The following is a 26,094-nucleotide window of genomic DNA, read 5'->3' as shown; positions in this document are numbered from 1 at the left end:
GATGTCCCCTTGTTCTTTCCCATCCCTGAACTTGGTCGGCCAGCCTCTTAGGGTCTTCCCAAACTCAGCTCCACTGTGTTCAGTTGGGTGAGGTCAGACAGCACTGCGCCAAGGTCATAGGTTCTACAGTCAAGACATAATGCTTACTGGGTTTGTCTCCTCACTAGACGTGTGACCCTGGGCTGTCCCCTCACCTTCAGAGCTTCTCATAGGGTGATTATGGGGATGAAATATGAGATAAGTGAGCAAACATCCCTGAAGGTTGTTTCAGGTACAGTGGGTCCAACCTGTAGTAACAGGTGGTTGGACTCCACCTCAGAGCAACCCGGCCTCAAACATGAGCTTGCCTCCCCCCTCAACCTTAAAATCTCTACCTTCTGCTCCTCTCCTGGTTCCTCATATTCTCGTCTCCTGCTCCAGGAGCAGTACATCTTTATCCATGATGCAATCCTGGAGGCCTGCCTGTGTGGGGAGACCACCATCCCTGTCAGCGAATTCAAGGCCACCTACAAGGAGATGATCCGCATTGACCCTCAGAGTAATTCCTCCCAGCTGCGGGAGGAGTTCCAGGTGGGGCATGAGTGTATGTGTATAGGTGTGGTTTATGAGTGTGTGAGTGTGTGAGTGTGTGTGTGTGTGTGTGTGTGTGTGTGTGTGTGTGTGTAGTATTGGGAGGTCCTCAGTGCTGTAGGAGTCACCGAAGGCCAAGCAGGATGCACAGAGCTGGGTTACTAGGAAGGACTTAGAGACAGTGGAGGAGGTGGTGCATCTAAGAAATTAAGAGCCCAGGCTTTGGAGTCAGATAAACCTGGGTTCAAATCCTGCCTTACCTAGTTAAGAGCTGTGAATAACCTTGAACGAATCACTTGACCTCTCTAAACCACAGTTCTCTTACCCAGAAAAGAAAGATAGTTAATATTGTCCTTGCAGTCCTTGTAGTCATTAGGATTCTTCTGGTTGCAGGTGATAAAAGTCCAGCTCAGTGGCTCTTGTAACTGAAAAGTCTGAGGGTGGTGCAGCTTTAGTTATGGCTGGATCCAGGGGTTCAAGTGATGCCAAGATTTAGTCTGTGTCCATTTTTGGTTCTGCGTTCTTCTGTTTTTGGCTTCATTCTCAGACCCACACTCTGGCCCCTCACGGTGTCAGGCTTACGTTATCTTTGCCGTCAGAAGACTCTGGAAGAGGGCAGTTCATGCTCCCAACAGCCCCAATAAAAGTCCCAACCAGACTCTCATGTGCCCATTTCTGAGCTGATCACTGGGCCCAGAGAGATGGAGCACACAGATCGGCCTAGGCCTGGTTCTCGGGGCAGGGCCAGTCTCACCATGTCACATGACTGAGGTGGGAGAAGGCTGGTTCGCCAGAGAAGTTTGAGCATGGTCACTGGGTACAGAGAGACCCCAGATGTCCTTTCTACTCCAAGGTTCCCGTGAGGGTTTGGTGGTACATGCCGGGGGCCTGGCGCTCTAGGACGGGCATAGAGTGATGTCACAGGAAATGTTCTCTGTGATTCCTGGAGAAGGATGTTGAGCCCTGAGGACCATGAGAGACTGGGTTCCCTGGTAGGGAGCCCCAAGAATAAGAGAAGAAATGGAGACCCGGCGAATCAGGATGCATGAGGCATGAAGGCGGGAGGGTAGGGGAGGTGACCCAGAGTCCCTGGCTTGCTATTGTGCCAGGTGTCCCTTGACAGGGCCATGATGGAGGAAGGTGACCACCTGTGTCAGTCCCTGGAGTCTGCTTTGTGGAAGATATGGGGTTTCCGGGCTTAGCTCCTTGCAAGCACCTGGTAATGACCCTCATGGCGCCATCTGTGTATTGAAAGCTGTGCCTGTGCCAGGCTTGATATTATCTCACTTATCCTCCCAGCAGCCCCGTGAGGTTGGCATATTATTATCCCATTTTACAGTTGAGGGAAAATGAGGCTGAGAGATACAGTAGCTTGTCTAAAGTTACATAGGTGCTGAGCAGGCAGACTCCAGTCCCCAGAGCTCTGTCCAGGCCCTGGCATCCTGGACACAGGGAGCCTGTGTCCTTCCCTCTCTCCCTTCCCTCTGGACCTCAGTTTCTCCATCCATTAAATGGGCCTAATAACCCAGCCCCATCTCCTTCATGGGGCTGGGAGGAGGCCCCACAAACACAGGAGTCACCTCCCTTTCCTCTCCCCACTCCTTGTAGACGCTGAACTCGGTCACGCCGCCGCTGGATGTGGAGGAGTGCAGCATCGCCCTGCTGCCCCGGAACCGGGACAAGAACCGCAGCATGGACGTCCTGCCGCCTGACCGCTGCCTGCCCTTCCTCATCTCCACCGATGGTGACCCCAACAACTACATCAATGCAGCCCTGACAGATGTGAGGGCACGGGGGTGCCCACGGGGGTGGGGTGGGCTCTGGGACTCTCCCACCCAGCAGCATCTGGGAAGGTCCAGGAGCCAGGGGGACAGAGCTGAGGGCTCTGATTAGGGGGACCCTCTGCCTTTCTTGGGACCAGGCCCAATGTGTGGTCCTCCTTCCCCCAAGGATCTTCCATTCAGGGCACTTAAGCCAGTGCCCCCTTCAGGTATTACCCCTGGCCTGAATAGAAGTCTGGGTGGTGGAGTTCAGACAGGGCTGTCTCCAGGGTCAGGCCCAGCAGAGCCTGGGGTAGGATGAGTGATTGGAGGGCTTTGACTGGGGAGGCTGGGAGGGTTTGGGGTTGGGACTTGAGATTTGATATCTGGAGCCAGGGGAGCTTGTCTTGGGGTGGTCGAGCTAGAGCCTGCCCAGGACCTGGCCTGGAGTAGTGACTTGTTCCCTGGCCCAGCCTGGTATTGGTCTGAGGGCTCAGGAGCTGTTTAGGAGCCCCTTCCCTTGCTCCCAGCTCAGGGGACTCCACCGCCTTTACTGGGCATTGCAAGCAGACCAGGGGCTTTAGGGTCCAGTGAATAACTCCCAGGTGCTGCTACCTGAGGGGGATGAGTCTGGGAGTGTCCACTCACTCCTTCCCCAACTGGACCCAGTTGAGAGAGAGGTGTAGGGGCCAGACAGGTGGAGGTAAAATGTTACCGTTTTAAGAAAGCCAGTGACACTGGAGAATGTGACTTCAGCGATGTGGCTAAGTGGACTGGCTGCTCCTTCACCCCTCAGGCAGGCAGACCGGTCCTCCCGGCCACAGCTGTCCAGCCACAGCCCCACTCATGCCCCCTACATCAGGGATAGGCCTTTCCTGTGGGAGGGTGCAGCAGCAGTTGAATGCACACCTTCTGAGGACAGGACGGGCTGGCCTGGAAAAAGCAGGGAAGGGGCCAAGCTCAGCGTGCTCCGTCCTCATCCCAAACTTGCCCATGGGAGGAGTGCATGAAGGTGGGCCGAGGCCAGGTGTGTCACCACTGGACGTGCCTCCACGTGGAAATGAGAGCTGAGGGGAGGGAGGTTCCCCTACAGCAGGGACGAGGGAGATGGGCCTTTCTTGGCCCAGTTCCTGGCCAGGGCCCCTTGGCACGCAGGTGCAGGGGACAGTGGGGTTTCTCTAAGGAGGGAAAGCTCCCACACTTGCTTCCCAGGGGCTTCCTGGAGCGAGCTGAAGGCAAGTGGGGGAGTGGCCCCAGCCACTGCAGGGAGTGAAGGGAGAGGGGGCCGGGGCCCTGGAGAGGAGGCAGAGGGTGCTGGCGAGCTTTGGATGGGGACGTAGGAATCTGTGGCCTCCCTCTCAGCTTGCTCTTTGGCCTCAGCGTGCCCATCTGCACATGGGGGGATGGAAAGGAGGCTCTCTGAGGTCCTGAGAGTCTCTGAGCTGGAGAGGGTCACACTGGCTCCCTGGCCTTGGATGGGAATGGGCGAGTAAGGTGGCGAAGCTTCCCTGGGGCCATGATATCTCACGCACTTGATCCCAGCCACGCAAAGCCTTTTGCCTCGTGAACCATGAGTCCCAGGAGCCAGGAGGCCCTGATGCTTGGGTTGAGTGAGCTAATCTTGGGGCCAGCTGGGGTCTGTTGAGGGTGGTTAACTCTGCAGGGAGCTCCACTGGGTGCCCAGGCCTGAGGTTTGGAGCCTGGCTGGGCCTGGCCTTCAGGAGCTGGCAGTCAGGGAGCCTTCAGTGAGCCCTGGGGAGGGGGTCGGAAGAGAAGAGCATCAGGAGAGGAAGGGGGACATGGCACAGGTGGGTCAAGGCAGGGCACCAGGAGGAGACTTGGGGCTGGGGCACTGAAAGGGGGGAAGGCTGGTGCCAGCCCACCTGGAGGGGCCAGGTTGGGAGCAGGGAACAGAGTCAGTACCGGTCACTGGTCTGGGGTCCTGGGTTGGGGTGTCAGACCTTTGATCCGTGGAGTTGGAAGGGACCTAGCTATTTATTTATTCAAAAATATTTATTGAACCCCTACAAAGTTCTGGGCACAGACCACACCCTGGAATCTCTGCCCTCCTGAACCTTGTATTTGGGGAATGGGTTGAGACAGTCAACAAACAAATATGCAATGGAATGTCAGTCGCTGGTAATTTCTACAAAAAACAACCAGGCAGAAGAAGTATTTAATGTGGGTCTTGGGGTATGTGTGTGGCAATTTTTAATGAGTTCGTAAGGAGGGCCACTTTGAAGAGGTGAAGTTAAGCAAAGACCAGAAAGAAGTGAGGGAGAGAGCCATGTATACACTGGGGAAATTTGTTCCTGGCAACAGGAATAGCAGGTGCAAAGGCACTGAGGCAGGGAGCAAGCTTGGCCAGCCTCTGCCTACCATGCCCAAGCTCCCATTGCCACCCATTGGGAACCTTTTGCCCTTTAGCTCCTGGGGGCCATGGGCTTGGGCATTAGAGATCTGGGGGCTCACCCCATCAACTGAGGCCTCAGTTGCTGGCCAGCCTCCAAATTGGGCCCTTGGAGGCAGCCTGGTCCTTTGGGGGCAGAGCTGTGGTGGGCAGGGCAGGAGGACAGTCTGTTGCAGAGGCTTGGCAATGTCGGGGCACTGAGTTCTGGTTTCCCTGCAGAGCTACACGCGGAGCGCAGCCTTCATCGTGACCCTGCACCCGCTGCAGAGCACCACGCCTGACTTCTGGCGGCTGGTCTACGACTACGGGTGCACCTCCATCGTCATGCTCAACCAGCTGCACCAGTCCAACTCCGCCTGGGTGAGGGCCCTGCTGGCCGGGCAGGCTGGCTACCTGCAGCCTAGGACCTCAGTGTATTCAAGGGCACATCTCAAAAGTCAGTGGTTGGAACCCAGCTCTGCCACCTACTTGCTGAGTAGGGACCTTAGATGTGTCCTACTTCCTCCCAGAGCCTCAGTTTCCTTGTCTGTAAAACGAGGCTCAGACTAGAGAAAAATAGCTGTTCTTTACGGAGCATCTGATGTATGCCAGGGACTCTGCTTATGGGCTTATGGGCTTCAGGTGAGAAAAGACCCAGAGAGGTGAAGTGACTTCTCCAAGGTCACATAGCTGGGCAGTGGCAGAGCTGTGCCCCCTACCCTGGGCTGCCTCCTCCCAGAGCCTCTGCTTTTTCAGTCACTCAGCGAAACTGCTCATGATGGGGGCCTTTGAGGCAGAGTAAAATTCCAGCCTCCTTACCTTCCGACTGTTTGATCTAGGGTAAGTTGATCTACCTCTCTGAGCCTCAGCTTCCTTCTCTGTGAAATGGGGGCTATCACAGCACCTGTTCTCTCAGGGGTTATTGTCAGGACCATGTGAGATGTATGCTTAGCACTGTGTCATGCCCGGCACATAGCAGGTGCTCGGTACATGGCAGGGATGAAGATGATGAGGGTGACAGTCGCTTCTGAGGTTGGTCCAGACACTGGTCAGTGAATTCAGCCTAGGGGCAGCTACCCTCATTTCCTTTCAGGGCTCCCAAAGCTGGAACTCCTGGGAGGTACAGACGCCCAGCCTTCCACCCTGCATGACCATCTTCTCTAGATCTCTGGGCCCCCGCTCTCCCCAGGTCCCCATCCCAGGAGGCCCAGGAAGATTTGCTGTAAAATGAGCATGACAGCCTCTTAATGGCTGCCTGGGGAAGATGGTTAACTGGGTTCTTTGCAAGTCAGGCGCTTGGTATAAATGACTAGAACTGCAGGGTAATGGGCTCCAGCACCTGGACAGGGAATCCCATGTGGCAAGGACCTGCCCTTGCTCAGATGGAGGCGAGGGACCCATAGGGAGTCTCACACAGATGTCATTCACTGGTCACCCATTTGCTCATTCATTCAACCACCTTTCCTCATGGGCCACTCCCTGTCAGCCTGGTGGGGAGACAGAAGAACACACGGCCCCTCCCAGATCTCACGGTCCAGGGGTAAGCAGGTACAAAAACTGATCATGACAGCAGAGGGAGAGGGCTATCATGGACCTGGCACAGGGACACACAAGAGCCTGGGGGGATGATTGATCAGGGAGGGCTTCCTGGAGGAGGTAATATCTGAGCTGAGATGTGTAGGAAGGGTAGAGTTAACTAGGTGAAGAGGTGGGAGATGAGTGATCCATGGAGAGGGAGCAGCATGTGTGAAGGCCTGAATGCAAGGAGTTGCCAGGCCCCAGGCAAAGGAGGAAGGTAGTGTCCTCTCTTCGTGATCAGAGAGGGAGGCACATGGAGCATGGTGTTGTCTGGGAGGAGCCTAGGGACCATTTCACAGATGGAGAAACTGGGGCCCAGAGAAAGGAAGAGCCTTGCTAGAAGGCTGCTAGAAGCTGGGGCCTTGGACCAGCTGCCCAGAGGACCCGTGTATGTACGTGTGTGTGGGCTGCTTCTCCTGTGTCCCTCCACTGTCTTGAGTCTGTGGCCTGGAGGGGGTACATTTAGGACCCTGACTGCAGGAGTCGGGGTGCTGAGCTGTGTTGCAGCACAGGGACACCTCACGTCTGTGAGATGATGCTGGGGGGCCGAGGCAGCGAGAGAGAGGGCCGCGGGGCAGGGGTGCTGGCGTGGGTGGGGGTGATCTGAGGCCTGTCCCTGGAAGAAGGCAACTTCGTGTAGATGTGTGTGCTGGCGAGTGTGTTGGGTGTAGCTGTCTCGTGGCACGGCAGTGAGAGTCCGTGTACCACTATAAAGGGTTTGCCTCGGCTAACCTGAGTGTGTCAGTACAAACGCACTGGGGCGGGCATGCACTGCGGTCTGATGGGTGAGCGGTGGGATGTGGGGGGAACTGAAGGTGAGTCTGGAGTGAATGGTGGGCCCCGGGCAAGCGTGCAAGTCTGGGGGTGGGCGTGGGCAGCAGCTGCCCAGCCAGCTCAGCTCAGCTCCGCTCCGCCCCCTCTGCCCACGCTCCCAGCCATGCCTGCAGTACTGGCCTGAGCCTGGCCGGCAGCAGTATGGCCTCATGGAGGTGGAGTTCGTGTCAGGCGCAGCGGACGAGGACTTGGTGACCCGCGTTTTCCGGGTGCAGAACATCTCTCGGGTGAGTGATCTGGGAGCTCCAGGATGAGAACCTGGGTGGGGGCTGAGTGGCTTTGAATGACCCTCTTGAGGTCCCCAGGGGGCCGTGCAACCCTTGGCACTCATGTCCCCTGGCTGATTGCCCGCACCCCCAGCTGCAGGAGGGGCACCTGCTGGTGCGACACTTCCAGTTCCTGCGCTGGTCTGCGTACCGGGACACGCCGGACTCCAAGAAGGCCTTCCTGCGCCTGTTGGCCGAGCTGGACAAGTGGCAGGCAGAGAGCGGGGACGGGCGCACCATCGTACACTGCCTGTGAGTGCCGGCCCTCCCTCGGCTGGGAGGAGGGGTCAGGGCCCCACGGGACCGGGGCAGAGGCCAGTGTGAGAGAGGGCCTCGGGGCTGTGGCACCCAAACCCTGAGCTCCCAGACAGCGCGGCCTGGACTCTGCCCAGCCAGGCGAGGCTGGCCCTGCCTTCCATGGAGGAGCCCAGTCACTTTCCAGGGTGTGGACTCAATCCTGAATACCCGCCCAGCACCCTCTGTGTGATGTTTGACTTTGCCAATTTAATTAGAGACAGTCTTGTCAGAATAGTTAGTTTAGCCCATGATACGGTAACATACTTTCCAAATCAATGGAATTCTGGTCTTTGTTCATGTCTGTCTGTCTGTAGCTTTTTTCATTCATTCATTCACATGCCTCATTCACAGATTCGTTTATTCACTCACATCTGGGTGCAGTCACTTCTTTGCCTCCCACTTTTTCATGCTTTCAGCACTTACCCTTCCCTGTGTCAGGCTGGGCACATGGGGGGCAGGGGCAGGGAGCTGAGTCAGGCAGGGCGTGACCCTCGAGGGCTTTTGGTTCTAGTGGGAGAGACCCCTTGAGAAGGGGACAGAGGGCCTAGTCCGTCCCCCATCTCCCAAGAGGAACCCCACACCCCAGGTCACAGGGAACAGTGGAGGGAGAGGGCTGGGGACTGGGGGAATGGGAGGGTCTCCGTGTGAGAGGCCATGGGTCTGACTGGGAGTGTATCTGTGTTCCTAGGGGTGGCTGGTGTTCCTAGTGTTTGTTTTCTCTCCAGCTCTCTGGTTTTTTGCTTGCTGCCTTGCAGTCCTCTTCTGTCGCTGGCTTTGTCTCAGTGTCTTTCTCTTGGAGTGTGTCTGGCCTCCTTTCTCTCGAATCTGCTCTGTTTCTCTCGGAAGCTCTGCCTTCCTAGATACCTTCCACTTGGGATGCTAGTCTGTTATCCCCTTAACCTTCTCTTCCTGCTGCTGCCTCTGGGCTCCCTGACTCCTCCCATGTGGGTTCCCTGCCCCGCCCCTCCCTTCTGGATTCCCTGGCCCTGCCCTGCCCTTCACCCTTGAGTTCGCCCTACCCACCAAGCCCAGCCCCAAATCTTTCGTGTCTCTCCTTTAGAAATGGGGGCGGCCGCAGCGGCACCTTCTGCGCCTGCGCCACGGTCCTGGAGATGATCCGCTGCCACAACCTGGTAGACGTTTTCTTTGCTGCCAAAATGCTTAGAAACTACAAACCCAATATGGTGGAGACCCTGGTGAGGCGCCATGTACCCCTTGTCCAGCCACTTCCAACTTCCCGGTCCACACCTGGCCAGGCCCCTCAGCGCCCCTCTCCCTTATATGGCCCCCACAGTTGGGCCTTGGGTTCTAGTCCTCTGGTGCCAAAATGTTACCCCCATTTCTCCCCTTCTCCCCATCGATGGGGCAGGGCTCATGCTTGCCCCTTTGCCCCAGTACTAGGGTACTAGGGAGGGACCAGGCTGGTGATTCCTTCTCTCTCTCTCCCAGGATCAGTACCACTTCTGCTATGATGTGGCCCTGGAGTACCTGGAGGGACTGGAGTCAAGATAGCAGGGGCCCCTGGCCTGGGGCACCCACTACGCACTCAGGGCCAGGCCCACCATCCCGGACTGACATGGAAGACCTGCACCCCCAACTCTGCTCAGCTGTAGCCCTCACAGGGAAATTACTGGAGTGGGCGCTGGGCCATCCCGGTGCCCCCTTCCACTGTGGGCAGGGTCTTTCAGCACCTCCGTGGGCACGCTGCGGGCCAAGGAGGAGCTTAGCAAGACTGCAGCCCAGCCCACCTCCGCGGGGTCCTGCAGGCCTTCTGAGAGGCCTGGCGCTGCCCGGCAGAGTGACGGGCTCAGAACTGCCGGCTCTGGGAGACCCAGGCTCAGGCCCCTGGATTGCATCCCAGCCCTAGGCAGAGATGAGTGAAGCCCTGTAGAGCAAGTGCTAGGCCAGGGTTTCCACCCAGCTTGGCTGGACATGGGTAGAGAGTGCACTGGGGCTTGGCCTCTAGCATCCCATCTGGCCCAGCCCCTGAGGGTCCTGGGGAGACTGGACTCTGCCCTGATTTACCAGTGGGCACTTCAGACTTGTCCTCCCAGGGGGAACGTCAGCTCCCTCCTCCACCCGCTGCCTCCCTGCAGCCCCGGGGATATTTTGCTCATGACCCCTACCCACCCTTCATTTCTGCTTCCCTGAATGTGCTCTGAGCTTCCCCGAACTGGGATCTGCCCATCCCTACCCTGTCCCGTGTGGGGTCCCTTCCCTGCTTGACCCAATGTCTGCAGAATGAAGTCACCTCAGCCCCCACTGCCTATAACTTTCAGGCCTCACTGGCTGGGTCCTGGGTCAGTGACAATCTGCAAGGCTGAATGACAGCCCCTGGGGTTGAGGTCCCTGTGGCTTCTGGTCAGGCTGGCCACTGGGACGCTATTAAATCAGGGGTGCTCAGCACCTCTAGAGTTTGGAGAAAGAAGGTATATTTTGGGATGGAGGATCTATGCTTTTGTTGTTTATTTTATTTTGTGATGGGGGGGTGGGAAGGTCTCTTTAAAATGGGGCAAGCCACACCCCCATTCCGTGCCTCAATTTCCCCATCTGTAAACTGTAGATATGACTACTGACCTACCTCGCAGGGGGCTGTGGGGAGGCATAAGCTGATGTTTGTAAAGCGCTTTGTAAATAAACGTGCTCTCTGAATGCCACAGAGCAGCCTGATGTGTGTCTGGCCGGCCTGACTGGGGCCTGCTCACCTGCCCCCAGCCTCCCAGTGGGGTGGGAGGGCCCTGGTCTGGCCTCGAATTGTCCATCCATAAAATAGGGGGAGGGGCATGGACCAGAGCATCGTTCAGGGGCCTTCCACTTGCAGAGCTGGTTCCAAGGGACCTTGGCTGTTGCTGTCTCCACCCAAGCCTCTGGAGCACTTACTCAGACAGGGGGCTTTATCCTGAGACCTCCGAGGGCCACAGAGCTAGCTGCCTCTGAACCCCTGGGGGCCTGGATCTAGGTTGAGCTCCTTCGCATCCAGCATGGGAAGCTCAGGCTTCAGTGTCAGGCAGATGGTCCCCACCATCTGTGAGACCCTGGGCAAATCAGCTGCCTTTCCTGGCCTTGGTTTCTCATCTGTAAAATGGGGACAGTTCTATCATGATGAGATGAGGTAGTGGTTAAGTGCCTGTGTGGTGCCAGGTGTGCAGAAAGAACTCCATTTAAAACACAACAGAGATAGGACAGAGCAGACACATATCTCGTGGGGATGATTGTCCAGCTGCCTGAGTCCAGCCCATTCCCAGTCTCTGGCTTCCTCAGGGGGTGCAGTGGGAGGAGGAGTGCCCTGGCTGGCAGGGCCCTGAGTCACTCCTGGCTCTGTCACAGACTTGCTGTAGGACGTGGTGAAGACAATTCCTGTTTCTGGGTCTCAGTTTCTTCATATGAAGACTGGCTCTGTGATGTACTGATTCTGTTCACACACTGGCTGACTCTGCCTCAGTTTCTCCATTGGTTAAAGGATATGACCCATTCTAATGACCTTGTAATTCAACATCCTTTAATCTGAATTAAACAATTTTTAGACAGTTATGATCCCAGTTAGCTAAGGCACAAACTAACACCCTCACACTCATTCTGAACTGACCACTAAGCCTTACCTGATGGGCCGCAAATGTATGTCATAGATACTGGCCAAGCAATAGAGTATAACTTGCTTTGACCAACAGAATGTGGCAGAATTGACATCAAGTGAGCTCTGGCTTCTAGACCTCAAGGGGCATTGCAGCTTTTGATTTTGCCCTCTTGGCACTCTGCCACGTAATGAAACCTGTCTTGCCTACTGGGAGATTTGAGGGCATGTGGAGAAGAGCCAGCATGTGGTGAATGAGGCCATCTTGGGCCCTCCAGCCTGGCTGACCTGTCAGGTGAGTGTACTTATATGATTAAATGTAGCAGAAACTGCCCAACCAACTCCCAGAACTGGAAGAGATAATTGTTCTTTCTTTTAAGCCAGTAAGTTTGTGGATTGTTTGTTATGCAGCAAAAGCTAACTGATACATATGTGTTCTGTGCAGTGGGTCAGCGGCCCTGCTTCTCCCTTCATCAGGTGCTGAGTTCCTTAAGGGCAGGAAGTGTTTCTGTGTCCATCTGAGTGTATCCACTTCTCAACAAAGCACTGGACTTGGAGCTGATGCTCAGGAAATGTTGGTGTGAGGGAGGGAGGGAGGGTGGTGTGGTTCTGCCTGTCTGTCTGGCCTTACTTGACCTTTCAGAGGAGCTGGGAGGGTGGGTTGTGTACTAGGAGAAGAACCAGCTCCAGAATCAACAAGCCAAGCTCCCACATCCCCCCAGCTGGTGACCTTGCTCAAGTTCCCGAACCACCCCAGGTTCAGTTTCTTAATCTGGAGAATGGACATAGCGTTACCTACTTGCAGGATTGGTTGTGAAGTCTGGAGATAAAATTGTTTAACAAGAACTAGCAGAGTCCCTGGTGACATTACTGGCCCTTAGTAAATGCCATCTCTTACCATAATACTGAAGTCTCTGGATAGTAAATGTGATCACCGTTGCCTGTCGCTGAGCACCTGCAGGCTTTGTCTCTTACTTAATCCACACAACAGCTTTTCAAAGTAGGGGCCACTACCCCTTCATTTTAGAGGTGAGGAGACGGAGGCTGAGGGAGGCATTTCCTCACCTAAAGTCACAGCCATTGCACGGCAGAGCCCGGACTTGAACTTGAACACACGCTGGGCTGACTCCAAAGCCCGGGCCTTTAACTGCTCTGCTCTGTGCCTGTCCGGGTGGCGTTGAAAGCCAGACGATCCCTTGATACAACACCAAATGGGTGATCTGTGGCCTGGGTGCTGATTTTCAAATGCTGTGAAATGTGTCAGAGGCAGTGGCCTCTCAGACAAGGCTGCCTGGAGCACAAGAAGATGAATGGTCCAGCCTGACTCTGCCCAGGGCCACGGGCAGAGCAGATGTGGGGTAGAAGCCCCCGCCCGCCCCACTCCAGTAAATAGGATTTCCACAAATACGGAGGGCCCGGCTGCCTATTGGCCCTGATTGGGACATGTTATATATCCCGGGCACCCAGGAGATGGAGCCGTGACTTTGACAGACGCTAAGGCCATTTGCAAAGCCCTAATTGAGAGCGGGGCCTGGCTGCTCCCTGTCACTGGGCTCCCGCTGGCCTCTCCCAGCGGCCTCTGCTGGACAGGGGCTTAATAGACACCCCCAGGGCTGAGGCCAGTGCAGAAATAACGGTGTCTTCATGTGGGCAGAACCTACCTTGTGATGTGGTGACATGAGCAGGGACGATGGCGTCCAAGGCTCTTGGTCCGCGGGCCTCCTACTCTCAGGGGCACTGAGACGGGTCCTGACCTTCAGTGAGCCTCGGGGGCCTCATCCAAGAAATGGGAGAAGAAAGAACCAGAGGCTGTGGTGCTCCCAGGGCAGTGGGAGGCTGGGTGGTGTTGATGGAATTGGAGGGACCTATGGTTTCAACAGGTTCAGGCCGAGCGACGTCCTGCTGGTGAAGGACGAGAACCTTGGACGTGGTGATGTGAAAAAGCAAAGGTCCATGTCCTGGCTATTGTAAATAGTGCTGCAATGAACAACCTAAGTGCCCATCGACAGATGAATGGATAAAGAAGATGTGGCACATACATACAATGGAATACTACTCAGCCATAAAGAGAAACGAAACTGAGTTATTTGTAGTGAGGTGGATGGACCTAGAGTCTGTCATACAGAGTGAAGTAAGTCAGAAAGGGAAAAACAAATACCGTGTGCTAACACATATATATGGTATCAAAAAAAAATGGTTCTGATGAACGTAGTGGCAGGGCAAGAATAAAGACGTAGACATAGAGAATGGACTTGAGGACATGGTTGGGGGGAGGGGGAAGCTGGGGTGAAGTGAGAGTAGCATCGACATTTATACACTACCCAAATGTAGAGTAGTTAGCTAGTGGGAAGCAGCAGCATAGCACAGGGAGATGAGCTCAGTGCTTTGCGATGACCCAGAGGGGTGGGATAGGGAGGGTGGGGGGGAGGCTGAAGAGGGAGGGGATGTGGGGGTATATGTATGCATATGGCTGATTCACTTTGTTGTACAACAGAAACTAACACAGTATTATGAAGCAATTATACGCCAATAAAGATCTATTAAAAAAAAAAAAGAAGCTCCATTCGGCACTTAGATGGCACAGGGCGAGTTGCCAAGTGCTCCTTGTGGATTGCCCTGTCATCCTCCAAGGAGGCCGGTGAGGCAGGAATCTTTGTCACCCCCACTTTATAGGTGAGGAGATCGGGGCTCCACGAGCTTAAGCGACCTGTCCAAGGTCACAGAGCCATCGAGTGACTGACAAATAGCAGCAGCCAGAGCGATCGCTTGAAAAAGTGCGCCAGGTCCCAGCGCCAGCCGCTCAGACCCTCAGTGGCCGCCCACTGCTCGGTGGGCGGAGCTGAGTTCCTGGCTCAGACCCTCAGTGACCTCCCACTGCTCGGTGGGCGGAGCTGAGTTCCTGGCTCAGACCCTCAGTGACCTCCCACTGCTCGGTGGGCGGAGCTGAGTTCCTGGCTCAGACCCTCAGTGACCTCCCACTGCTCGGTGGGCGGAGCTGAGTTCCTGGCCGTGACCTCCGAGGCCCTGCCTGACGGGCTCTCCCTTCTCTCTGCGTGTCTCTCCTGCTCCTTTTCTCACTCGGGCATCACTTCTCCTCACTGCCCTGAGCTCTCGGCCTGGACGCCTTGCAGCTGTCTCTGTGTGGCTGGTCCTTCTTGGTGTCCAGGTCCCCGCTCAGATGCCCCCTAGAGAGGCCCTCCCTGACTGCTCTGAGGGGACCCCCTGCCCCACTGTCCTGTCTCAGGGCCTCACCCCTTGTATGTCCCTCCTTGCTCTCCCGCAGTGGGTGATGAGCTTATTTATTCATTGGTTATTTGTTCACTGTCTCGCCCTCCAGACTGTGAGATGGTGGGGGCCATGTGAATCTGGTCCCCCTGTGTCCCCAACACTGAGCACGGGTGCCTGGCACGTGCCAGACACTCAATGAATATTTGCTGAATAACTGAAAGTTGCAGAGGGAGGACACGAACTCAGGCCTGCCTTGCTCCAGAACCCATACTCTGAAACACATTATTTTAGTCTTCCAGATGGTCAAATGGCTTGATGCCATTTGAGGCCTTGTTCCAGTGCTGGCTTGGCCACCACCATGCTGTGTTGCCTTGGGTAATCACCTGCCCTCTCTGGGGCTCTGATCTGTCCAGTGAGGAGGTGGAATCAGGTAGGGCACCGATCGTTCAGTATTAGTGACAATGGGGCTGGCATTGTTTGGTGGTGGTGCCAGGCCACTGGCCTGAGCATCTGCTCTCTGAGTCTAGTGAAACCTTGGGTGTGGTTTGGGCTTTGGTCTGATGGGTCTGGGCACCTACCCTAGCGGGTCCTTGGATTACATTTAATACAGACATCATCCCTAATCTTCCCAGCAACCCTGAGGTAGATACAGCCAAAACCATTTGATATATGAGGAAACAGGCTCAGAGAGGTGAGGCGAATTGCTTCAGGTCACACAGCCACTAAAGAACCAAGTCAGAATTAGAACCCATGTCACTTGACTCCAAAGTCCTTGCTCTTGTAATCCTCACAGAATTCTGGAGAATCTGAACCTGAACCACATTAACTACTTGCAGTTTCTCTTGTCCATGGATCAATCTTCCCTCTCAACACTTGCTCAAGCCAGGCTCAGCCACAGACAGCTGTAGATCGGCTTAGGTGAGGCCCACAGTCGAAGAGCCTCCCAGACTCAGTGCTTGTCACCTAGTAGGCCTGCTGATAATGCTGTTGGATGAACATTTGAATGTCCGTTGAATCTGAAGATGGTGGGGCTGGCCTGAGTCAGCAGGAGCCAGGGAGCTGAGAAAGCCTCTTCAAAAGAAATGAAATGCATCTCAACTCACTTCCTACTTACTCCCAGGGGTGGGGAGAGGGAACCTGTCCAGGAATTTTATTTTCTGTTCATTTGAAAGCTGAACAATGTGGCTTTCTTGAGCTGTGTTTATTATGGGACTGCATTCTCTTTCTGAAGAGCACTGGGGGGCAGAGTTCACTCCCTAGGGCTACAGCCCCTGCCTGCCCCACCCTCTGCTAAAGGCAGAGAAACACTTGCGCCTCTAGCCTCTTCCCCTGACGGACTCGTTGCTCCCTTCCATTTCTGTCTCTCTCACATACCAGTTATCTATTTTTTTTTTATCTCTGAGATTCAAATACATCCTTCTTTGCCCTGCTTTGAGATACTGGAGCTGGACCCTGTAAACAGTTCTCTTTTGCCAGCTGGAGCAATGTTAGGCTTTGTCAATAGGGGGCACTAGCGGGACACCGTTGGTGATAGCAGGAGTGCACCGCCATTCCAGCTTCTCATCCTCCACCCATCTTTTTTTTTTTTTTTTTTTCTCAGTACGGGAGCCATGACCTCAGTGGCCCTTGTGGACCAGCTCTGGATGTATCCTCAAGCTTCACTCTCCAAAGGGCCTTTTCTACAGACAAGCGCTATAGCCCATATTCCCTGGCATGTTTCTTAGCCACTGGACGCTGCATGTTCTTATGGTCCTCAAACCCTCCCTGAAGAGGTCTGAATCTCAGTCTTGGGGGAAGACTTTCTCCTCAGTCTTTTAGTTCCATCATTATTCGCTCTCCCTCAGCCTAGACATATTAGCTGCTTTTTTTTTTTTTTTTTTTTTTTTTTTTTTTTTGCGGTACGCGGGCCTCTCACTGCCGTGGCCCCTCCTGTTGCGGAGCACAGGCTCCGGACGCGCAGGCTCAGCGGCCATGGCTCACGGGCCCAGCCGCTCCGCGGCATGTGGGATCCTCCCGGACCGGGGCACGAACCCGTGTCCCTTGCATCGGCAGGTGGACTCTCAACGACTGCGCCACCAGGGAAGCCCTATTAGCTGCTTTTTTTTTGCAAACTTTTTCTTCTGGGTGTTTCTTTCTTGCTGCTTCCATGTTCCTTAGAATCCTCTTTCAACCCCTGTTAGTAATTCACCACCTTTGCTAGTTAACAATTCTTTATATTAAAATTTTCCATGCTCAGTTTATGGGTTCTGAACTCTGTCTCTTGACTGGACTCTAATCGATATAGAATGGGGAGCAGGGGTGGACCCTGGAACAGACCTTCAAAGGTGGGATTTTGATTGGTTTCGTTGTGCCCTTGGGCTTGAGCACAGTGCTGTGCTCCTTGCCAGTGGGACACGGGATGCTACTAATCAACAGCATAGTGGCATCGTAATTATGCTACCACCTGTGATGGATGTTGATGCAGTGCTAATTGAAGCAAGTGTCTGGGGAGCCCAAGTGATTAGTGAACTTGACCATCGTGTCAGTAATTACGACTGCAAAGACTGTGGTGTGACATGGATTTTTTTTTTAACATCTTTATTGGAGTATAATTGCTTTACAATGGTGTGTTACTTTCTGCTGCATAACAAAGTGAATCAGTTATACATATACATATATCCCCATATCCCCTCCCTCTTGTGTCACCCTGCCACCCTCCCTACCCCATCCCTCTAGGTGGACACAAAGCACCGAGCTGATCTCCCTGTGCTATGCGGCTGCTTCCCACTAGCTATCTATTTTACATTTGGTAGTGTATATATGTCCATGCCATTCTCTCACTTAGTCCCAGCTTACACTTCCTCCTCCCCGTGTCCTCAAGTCCATTCCCCACGTCTGCATCTTTATTCCCATTCTGCCCCTAGGTTCTTCAGAACCATTTTTTTCTTTTGTTTTTTTAGATTCCATATATATGTGTTAGCATACGGTATTTGTTTTTCTCTTTCTGACTTACTTCACTCTGTATGACAAACTCTAGGTCCATCCACCTCACTACAAATAACTCAATTTCGTTTCCTTTTATGGCTGAGTAACATTCCATTGTATGTATGTGCCACATCTTCTTTATCCATTCATCTGTCAGTGAAAACTTAGGTTGCTTCCAGTGACATGGATTCCTGAATGTACTGGAGCACTCACTCGAAAGAAAATCATAAGTTCAGGTCATTTAATTCTCAGCTCAAACCATGATTTGAGAACCACAGAGCTTCCATGGCATCTTTAAAAGAAACTTATTTCATGTAGCTACAGGGCTGATATTGCTGAAAAGAAAATATAAAATTTAATGGTGTGGGTCACAGAATTTAAACGTCAGTTAACTTTACATCATTGCCAAGTTTCTCACATGAGAGTTTGGAAATAAGTTAGGAAAGAAAGGGATCCTGAAACGTCTGGTAGAGACATCTGGTTGGACTCAGATGAAATGGAAAGCCACTCTGAGGCTCACTTTACCAATGGAAAGAACTCTCCCTGGCTTCCCTGGTGGCCCAGTGGTTAAGAATCCGCCTGCCAATGCAGGGGACATGGGTTCGAGTCCTGGTCTGGGAAGATCACACATGCCGCGGAGCAACTAAGCCCGTGCACCACAACCACTGAGCCTGCGCCCTAGAGCCCGCGAGCCACAACTACTGAAACCCGCATGCCTAGAGCCCGTCCTCCGCAACAAGAGAAGCCACCGCAATGAGAAGCCCGTGCACTGCAACGAAGAGTAGCTCCCGCTCTCCGCAACTAGAGGAAGCCCGCGTGCAGCAACGAAGACCCAACGCAGCCAAAAATAAATAAATAAGAAAGAAAGAACTCTCCCTCTTGTATCTAAAGAGACTAGTTTTCCTTTGTTTGAAAACCCTGTGATACGGGGCATATACCCTGAAAAGGGATGGCCATTCTCCTCAAGACATAGCACAAGCATCCTTTGTTGCCATTAGATCCGTAATGAAGGTCAAATCTCAACATGCTCCAAGGGGTCAGGTACATACTGGGACCCAGGAGGAGATAGTTTATACAGTAGAAGAATGGCAAGCTTTGACATAATCCTGGGGAATATATATGGACTTGATTCTAAGGGTGGAAGAGAATACTAAATCATTCTGAATTCATAGATGTAGAGTCAGGATTTAAAGTGTCAGCTTGTACAGCTGAAGGTGGCTCTAACATTTTAGTTGGTTGACTGAAACTTGGACTTGAAAATGACTTACATTCAATGAATGGAGATGCTAGAGTTTCCATGGAATAATGTGGAAGAAGGATTCCAGAGTCTTCTTTTTTTGAAGGATAATCTATTTTATTTTTATTTTTTATTTTTACAGTAGGTCCTTGTTGGTTATCTGTTTTAAATATAGCAGTGTGTATATGTCAATCTCAAACTCCCAATCTATCCACGCCCTGCCCTTCCCCCTGGTAACCATAAGTTTATTCTCTAAGTCTGTGAGTCTGTTTTTGTTTTGTAAATAAGTTCATTTGTATCATTTTAAAAAAAAGAGTCTGCATATAAGTGATATCATATGATATTGGTCTTTCTCTGTCTGACTTACTTCACTCAGTACGGCAATCTCTAGGTCCATCCATGTCACTGCAAATGGCATTATTTTGTTCTTTTTTATGGCTGAGTAATATTCCATTGTATATATGTACCACATCTTCTTTATCCATTCATCAGGCGATGGCCATTTAGGTTGCTTCTGTGTCTTGGCTATTGTAAACAGTGCTCAATGAACACTGGGGTGCAAGGATCCTTTTGAACCATGCTTTTCTCTGGATATATGCCCAGGACTGGGATTGCTAGATCATAGGGTAGTTCTATTTTTAGTCTTTTAAGGAAGCTCCATACTGTTCTCCATAGTGGCTGTACCAATTTACATTCCCACCAACAGTGTAGGAGGGTTCCCTTTTCTCCACACCCTCTCCAGTAGTATTGTTTGTGGATTTTTTGATGATGGCCATTCTGACTGGTGTGAGGTGATATCTCATTGTAATTTTGATTTGCATTTCTCTAATAATTAGTGATGTTGAGCATCCTTTCATGTGCCTCTTGGCCATCTGTATGTCTTCTTTGAAGACGTGTCTATTTAGGTTTTCTGCCCATTTTTGGATTGGGTTGTTTATTTTTTGAATATTGAGCCACATGAGCTGTTTGTAAATTTTGGAGACTAATCCCTTGTTGGTTGCATCGTTTGTGAATATTTTCTGCCATTTTGTGGGTTGTCTTTTCGTTTTGTTTTTGGTTTCCTTTGCTGTCCAAAAGCTTTTGAGTTTAGTTAGGTCCCATTTGTTTATTTTTGTTTTTATTTCCATTACTCCAGGAGACTGATTGAAAAAGATATTGCTGCAATTTATGTCAAAGGGTGCTCTGCCTATGTTTTCCTCTGATCCAAAGGCTTAAGGATAGAGGATTTTGGACTGGATTTATCATGTGTGACCTGCATAGCCACCCCTAAACTATGTTCCATAAAATTCCAAGAAGACACCTTCACAAACAAGGCTTTGAAAAACATATTAGTGAGTTGAGAACCTACATCCTTAAGATACTCTGTGGATGTTCACCTTTGCAGACCAGATATTATAATGCTGTCGTTCAGACAGGCTCCCTGATTTCATGGGGATGGTAGGATCCTGGAGTGGTAGAGGCTAAGTGGCAGTACTTAATAGCCAAAGACAAGGTGAGTGCATTTACCATAAATGGCAGCAGGGATGTACCAGTAATCAGAATGCCTTGGCCAACAGAGATCTTTGGTAGTGACTAATGGATCAGTGCATCCCGAGGAAGGAACTAGGTGGACAGCCTACTAGAGTATTGTTTGATTTACATAACAGAAAAAAAATCAACCAACCAACCAGCCTAAACCTGCGCTGACTCACACATTGGTGAGTGGTGGCCTCTCTTCGTTTTGAGACAGGTTAGAGCCCCTTTATTGAAGAGGAGGCCAGGCCCCTTGAAGAAGATTCCTGCAGCAGTGCTATGAGTATGTACCATAAATCTTCCTCCCAGCCTTCACCAGAGGGAGCTTTGGCCGTTTACTAGATGACTACACTTGGGAAAGGAAGGTACTCAGATCTTTGGAGATTACTAGACACTGCTCTGAATTTATGATAATTCCTGGGAATGCAAAATGCCACTGAGGCTACCGGTCAAAGTGAAAACTTAGGTCGTCGGATGATAGATACTCAGCTCAGGTGTGTCCAGTGGGTCACTTCCCCCTTTCCTGAATTGTATAATGGAAGTAGACATGCTTGGCAACTGGAAGAATCCCCACTTTGGGTCTCTGACTCATGAAGTGAGGGCACTTGTGGACGGAAGGGCTCACCGGAAGTTCCTTTTTACCGTGATAGTGAACTGGAAGCAATTCTCTATTCCTGGGGCAAGTTCAAAGACTGGTGAAGGCTGAAATACACAGAGGTAGTGATTCCCATCCCATTCCTATTTAACTTTCCTGTTTGGCCTGTGCAGACATTTGATGAGTTTTGGAGAATGACTAGATTATTCATCTATTTCATCGGGCGGTGACTCCAACCGCAGCTGCTGTCCCAGATATAGTATGTTTACGGGAGCAACCCAGTATAGTACTTAGTATGTAGCCATTGACCTAGATACTGCCTTTTTCTCCAGACCAACTTGTGAGGATCGCCAAGCCAGTTTTTCTTTACCTGGAAAGGCCAAAAATACACCTTCACAGTCTTGCTTCAGAGCTACGTCAGTTCTCTTGCTTTTCTGCCATTATATGGTCCACAGATAACGTGATCATCTTGACATTCCACAAAGCATCACACGGGTACACCACACTGATGATAAGCTTATCGCTTTTGGTGAACAGGAGGTAGCAAGAACAGCATATATGAATGGAAAGGTGGGAAATAAATACCACAACATTTCAAAGGTCGCTGTCTCAGTAAGGTTTCTGCGGGCTCAATAGTATGGAACACATTGAGGTATCCTCTTTGAGGTGAAAGTCAAGCTGCTGCACTTTATACGACTTACCTCAAAAGAAGAGGCACGGCACTTGGTAGGCTTTTTGGATTTTGGAGAAACACAGCTGTGTGTGTTTCTTTGACCCATTGGCAAAATCCCTGCGAGACTGCCAGTTTTGAGTTTGCACCAAAGAAAAACAGCAAGTTAAGGCTTTAGTACACGTCCTTCTACCGCTTGGCTCTTACAATCCATTAGATCTGATGATTGTCAAAGATTTTATAGCAAATAGGAATGCTGTATAGTCTCAGGCAAGGCCTGAGGATCACAGTGGCGACTTCCAGGATTTTAGAGTAAATCTTTCCCACTTATGCAGATAACACTTCTTCTTCTGAGAAACAGCTTCTAGCTTTCTACTGGTCTGTGGTAAGAGACTACAGCAGGTGACCATGCAGCCTGACCCCCATTTAGGATTCCTCTAACACAGCTAGCCATAAATTTAACTTTGTGTAGCAGCAATCTACAGTCAGATGGAAGTGGTATAAAAGAGACAACGCTTGGGCTTCCCTGGTAGTGCAGTGGTTGAGGGTCCGCCTGCCGATGCAGGGGACACAGGTTCGTGCCCCAGTCCGGGAGGACCCCGCATGCCGCGGAGTGGCTGGGCCCGTGAGCCATGGCTGCTGAGTCTGCGCGCCCGGAACCTGTGGTCCACAACGGGAGAGGCCACAACAGTGAGAGGCCCGCGTACTGCAAAAAAAAAAAAAAAAAAAAGAGACCACGCTTGGGCAAGTCTGGAAGATATGAGTAAGTTGTATGATTCAATGATTCAGACTCCCGCTTCATTGCCTCTTCTTCCTCATATCATGCCGATGGCTTTGTGGGCAGTTCCTTATGGCCAGTTAGCTGAGGAATACAAACTCAAGCCTGGTTTATAGATGCTGCTGCTACATGATATGTGAGTACCACCCCAGAGTAGAAGACTGCAGCATTATAACATCATCAGGGGGTGACCCTGAAGGACAGCGGTGAAGGAAAATCTTTTCAGTGGGTAGAACTTTAAGCAGTGTATTTGGTCGTCCGTTTTGGAATTGGATATGAAGTATGAATCTACACTGATTTATGAGCAGTTTTAAAAAAATTAATTAATTTATTTTTTGGTTGTGTTGGGTCTTAGTTGCGGCATGTGGGATATTTCGTTGTGTTGCCCAGGCTCTTAGTTGCAGTGCGTGGGCTTCTCTCTAGCTGTGGCACGCGGGCTTAGTTACCCCACGGCATGTGGGGTCCTAATTCCCTGAGCAGGGATCGAACCGGCATCCCCTGCATTGCAAGACGGATTCTTAACCACTGGACCACCAGTGGAAGTCCCCATGAGCAGTTGTTAATGGTATGGTTTGGCTGGATGGTAAGGGACTTGGAAAGAATGGGTTTGGAAGATTGGCGACAAGGAATTCTGGGGAAGAGGTATGAGGATGGACTCTTCAGGATGGGCATAGACTGTGAAGATCTGTGTCCCGTGTGAATGCTCACTAATGGGAATCTGCTGCCCTGGGGGCTTTCAATTATCAGATGAACAACATGTCATGCTTTGTGGTATCAGTTACCTTGTTTATCCAGTGGCCCCTGTTCTTGTCCAATAGTACTGTGAATAAAGTGTCCATAGTGGCAGGGATGGACGATATGCATGGGCTCAAAAACATGAATTTCCCCTTACTAAGGACACTGCCACTTCTGGGTGCTCAATCTTTCGACAGAAAAGACCAACATGTGCCCATGATACGGCACCATTCCCTGGAGAGACCAGCCACTTACCTGGTGGCAGGTTGATTTCATTGTATCTCTTCCGTCACGTATGGGGCAGAGATACTTCCTTACTAGAATAGAATTTTTTTTCTGGCTATAAATTTGCTGTCTCTGCCTGTAATGCCTTTATCCACACCACCATGTGCATATATACAGAATGCCACCATCATGGTATTCTACCCAGAATGTCTCTTCTCAAGGAATTCATTCCATAACAAAGGAGTGCAGCAGTAGGCTCATCCCCATGGAATTCATTAGTTTTACAATATAACGCATCCCCCGGAAGTGGATGGCCTCATTGAAAGGTGGAATGGCATCCTGAAGGCTCAGGTATGGCACTAGTTGGCAGACAAATCCTGAAAGAATGCAGTATATGCTTTGAATCAGACACAATTGTATGAGGCTGCCTCCCTCATCATTAGAATACATGGGTCCATTAATCAAGGTGTGGAAATGGGAGTGTTCTGTGTCAGCCAAGGTCCAAGCAAGAGACAGAAACTACATTAAATTAACTAAAGGGGAACAAAAAGAGCTCAAAGAATTCCACTAAGATGGAAGGAAAGTATGCAAGGAATAAAACTTGGGAGGGAGGGAGGATCCTCCCCATGGGTGGAATTCAGGCCATTGGACAGAGCATGGATACAGCCCACTGGATGGCAGAAAATGTCACTGGGTTGTCCAGGCCAGAGGTAGTCTAATGGTGGGCCAAGTTTAGTGGGCAGAGAATGGCCTGCTGAGGGGCCGATGCCATTCAGAAATTGGCTATGGGAATTGCTGTTGAACATGCTGAGAAGCCAGCTAGGGAACTGTCTGCTAAGAAGCTCCTCACAGAGTTGGGGTTAGGGTCAGGGTTAGGGTATAGGGAAGACTGGGGATATTCTTGGAAGTGAGCTGGGGCTCCCGTCAACCTTGCCTTTCAGAAGCCAGCTGTGGGCTTGCCACTGGTGCCATGAGGGGCGTGCTCCGCTGAGTGTCCTGCACACGACCAGGTGCTGCAGGAGCAAGAAGCAGAGGTGACTGGCATCAGGTAGCATGTCCTGTGCCCTGCCGGTGCCACCTATGGACAAAGATTAACATCATCCTTGTAAGGAAAGATGTTCTAGTACCACGGGCAGGTCTTGAAGGGTGGATTTGGAGCCAAGAAGCAATAAATGACAACTAGTACTTCTCACTTTCATTCTTAATCACCCACTTGCAGAATTGTTCCTTCTTGTCGTAGCAAATTTGAGCTCTACTGGCTTGGAGATCTCTGTTCCTGAGGGGGCGTACCAGAGGATGCAACAGTGGTTCCAGTGAGCAGAAGGGTGAGACTGCTGTGTAGCCGTTTGAGATCCTTATGTCACTGAACAAACACTGAAGCCAAAAAAAGCGTTACTCTAACTGCATAGAAGGATTGATCCTGATTAATAAGGGGAAATTGGGTTGCTGCGACACAATGAGAGTACAGAGGACTATGTATGGAACTCAGGGTATTCTCTGGGGCACCCCTTAATACTTCCGTGTCCAATTGTAAATATTACTGAAAAACTTCAGCAACCCCAAAAAGCAGAATAATTGAGGATTCATGCCATTCAGGAATGAAGTTTTGGTTCACTCTTCCTGGTAAAAAATTCCAACGAGCTGAGGTTCTGGTTGAGGGTGGGGGAAATGTGAAACAGGTAGTGGAAGAAGGAAGCAATAAATATAAATTATGGCTTTGACCAATTACAGAAATGAGGACTGTAGTAGCTTTGCTTGTTATGTTTATAAACTTATATCTGTATGCTAACCATTTTCTTCTCCTCTCTCCTTCTTCCCATTATTATCTTTATATAAGTTCTTGGAAGTTAACTTTAGAATTTAGTCTTTAGGGAACAGAATATTCAGGGTGGCTGTACTGAATTTGAGGAGTCATTCATACAGCCAGCAATGGATAAAAAGACGTTCAACTGCGTATCTCCTTATTTTGAGGTAAGTGTGAGAACTTCTTTATTTGTACAAAAGATAACTGTGCCCTGTTAGGTGGAAACGGAGTTGCTGTGTTGTGAATGAAGTTCCAAAGTGCATGAAAGGTGTACGTGGAAGCTGATTAGCCCAAGGTAAGGATTGTGGCTGTTGTCACTTTATTTTCTCTCAGCTCCAAGTCTACCCTTCTTTGCCCTGCTTTGTGGTACTGGAGCTGGACCCCGTGAACATTTCTTCCCGGCCAGCTGGTGCAATGCTAATATCTGTCAATAGGGGGCCCTGGAGGGACCAGCTCCAGCCACGCCCTCAGTCATTCCTAGAGGTAGTAAAATTTCCCTACATTTGCCATTCATCTCTTCTTCAGTATCCTTTTTACTCCTTTTAGTCCTTAACCCCCTTTTCCTAATTAACACTTGTTTACAGTAAATTTTCCATGTTCGGATTACTGATGTGCTTCTCTGCCTCCTGAACGGACCCTGACTCAAATACTCTCCACCCTGGTTTCCTTTGCTATCTCCACGTCAACCCTTGGAAGACTTGGGCTCTCTTTTGTTCTTACCGTCTTTGCCTTTCTCCTCACCTCTGCCTATTTCAGGTCCCTCTTGTCACGGTGCAAAGACAAGGATGTGGCATCCTCCAAGGGTGCCTTGGGAAAAGGTGGAATTTCACAAAACTGGTAGCATGGAAAAAGCCTGGACCTTGGAAACAGGGTGCCTGGATTTTAGACCCAGTCAGCCTCTGAGCCATGTATTTTACAGGTGGGAAATGGAGCAGAAGCTGTGATAAATAACTACTCATACTTCTCTAATCACTGTCAAAGATTTTCTCCCAGTCTCAGTTCCCAGTATTTTATGTGTTCCTCATAAGAACCATTTTCACATGGTTTGGCTGGACAGGTCTTCCTCTTCTTATTCCAATTA

The 26,094-nt window shown here is 51.2% G+C and overlaps 1 protein-coding gene across 8 annotated transcripts in view; it reads left to right on the top strand.

Moving 5' to 3' along the window:
- Window positions 1–10,351, top strand: part of PTPRU (protein tyrosine phosphatase receptor type U) — an 83,687-nt gene extending 73,336 nt beyond the window's left edge. For all 8 annotated transcript variants that reach the window (XM_030871870.2, XM_060308906.1, XM_060308947.1 and 5 more), the window contains 7 exons: window positions 421–570; window positions 2,179–2,352; window positions 4,960–5,100; window positions 7,233–7,358; window positions 7,492–7,649; window positions 8,755–8,890; window positions 9,144–10,351. In XM_030871870.2, the coding sequence (XP_030727730.1) occupies window positions 421–570; window positions 2,179–2,352; window positions 4,960–5,100; window positions 7,233–7,358; window positions 7,492–7,649; window positions 8,755–8,890; window positions 9,144–9,206 (948 nt within the window). In that variant the 3' untranslated portion in view covers window positions 9,207–10,351. The remainder of the gene's footprint in view (window positions 1–420; window positions 571–2,178; window positions 2,353–4,959; window positions 5,101–7,232; window positions 7,359–7,491; window positions 7,650–8,754; window positions 8,891–9,143) is intronic.
- The last annotated feature ends 15,743 nt before the right edge of the window (window positions 10,352–26,094 follow it).

This window comes from Globicephala melas, chromosome 1, assembly GCF_963455315.2.
Source record: "Globicephala melas chromosome 1, mGloMel1.2, whole genome shotgun sequence".
In the NCBI taxonomy this organism is placed as follows: Eukaryota; Metazoa; Chordata; class Mammalia; order Artiodactyla; family Delphinidae; genus Globicephala; species Globicephala melas.
The sequence above is the reverse complement of the archived record's forward strand: the minus strand, read 5'-3'. Positions and strand labels throughout refer to the sequence as shown.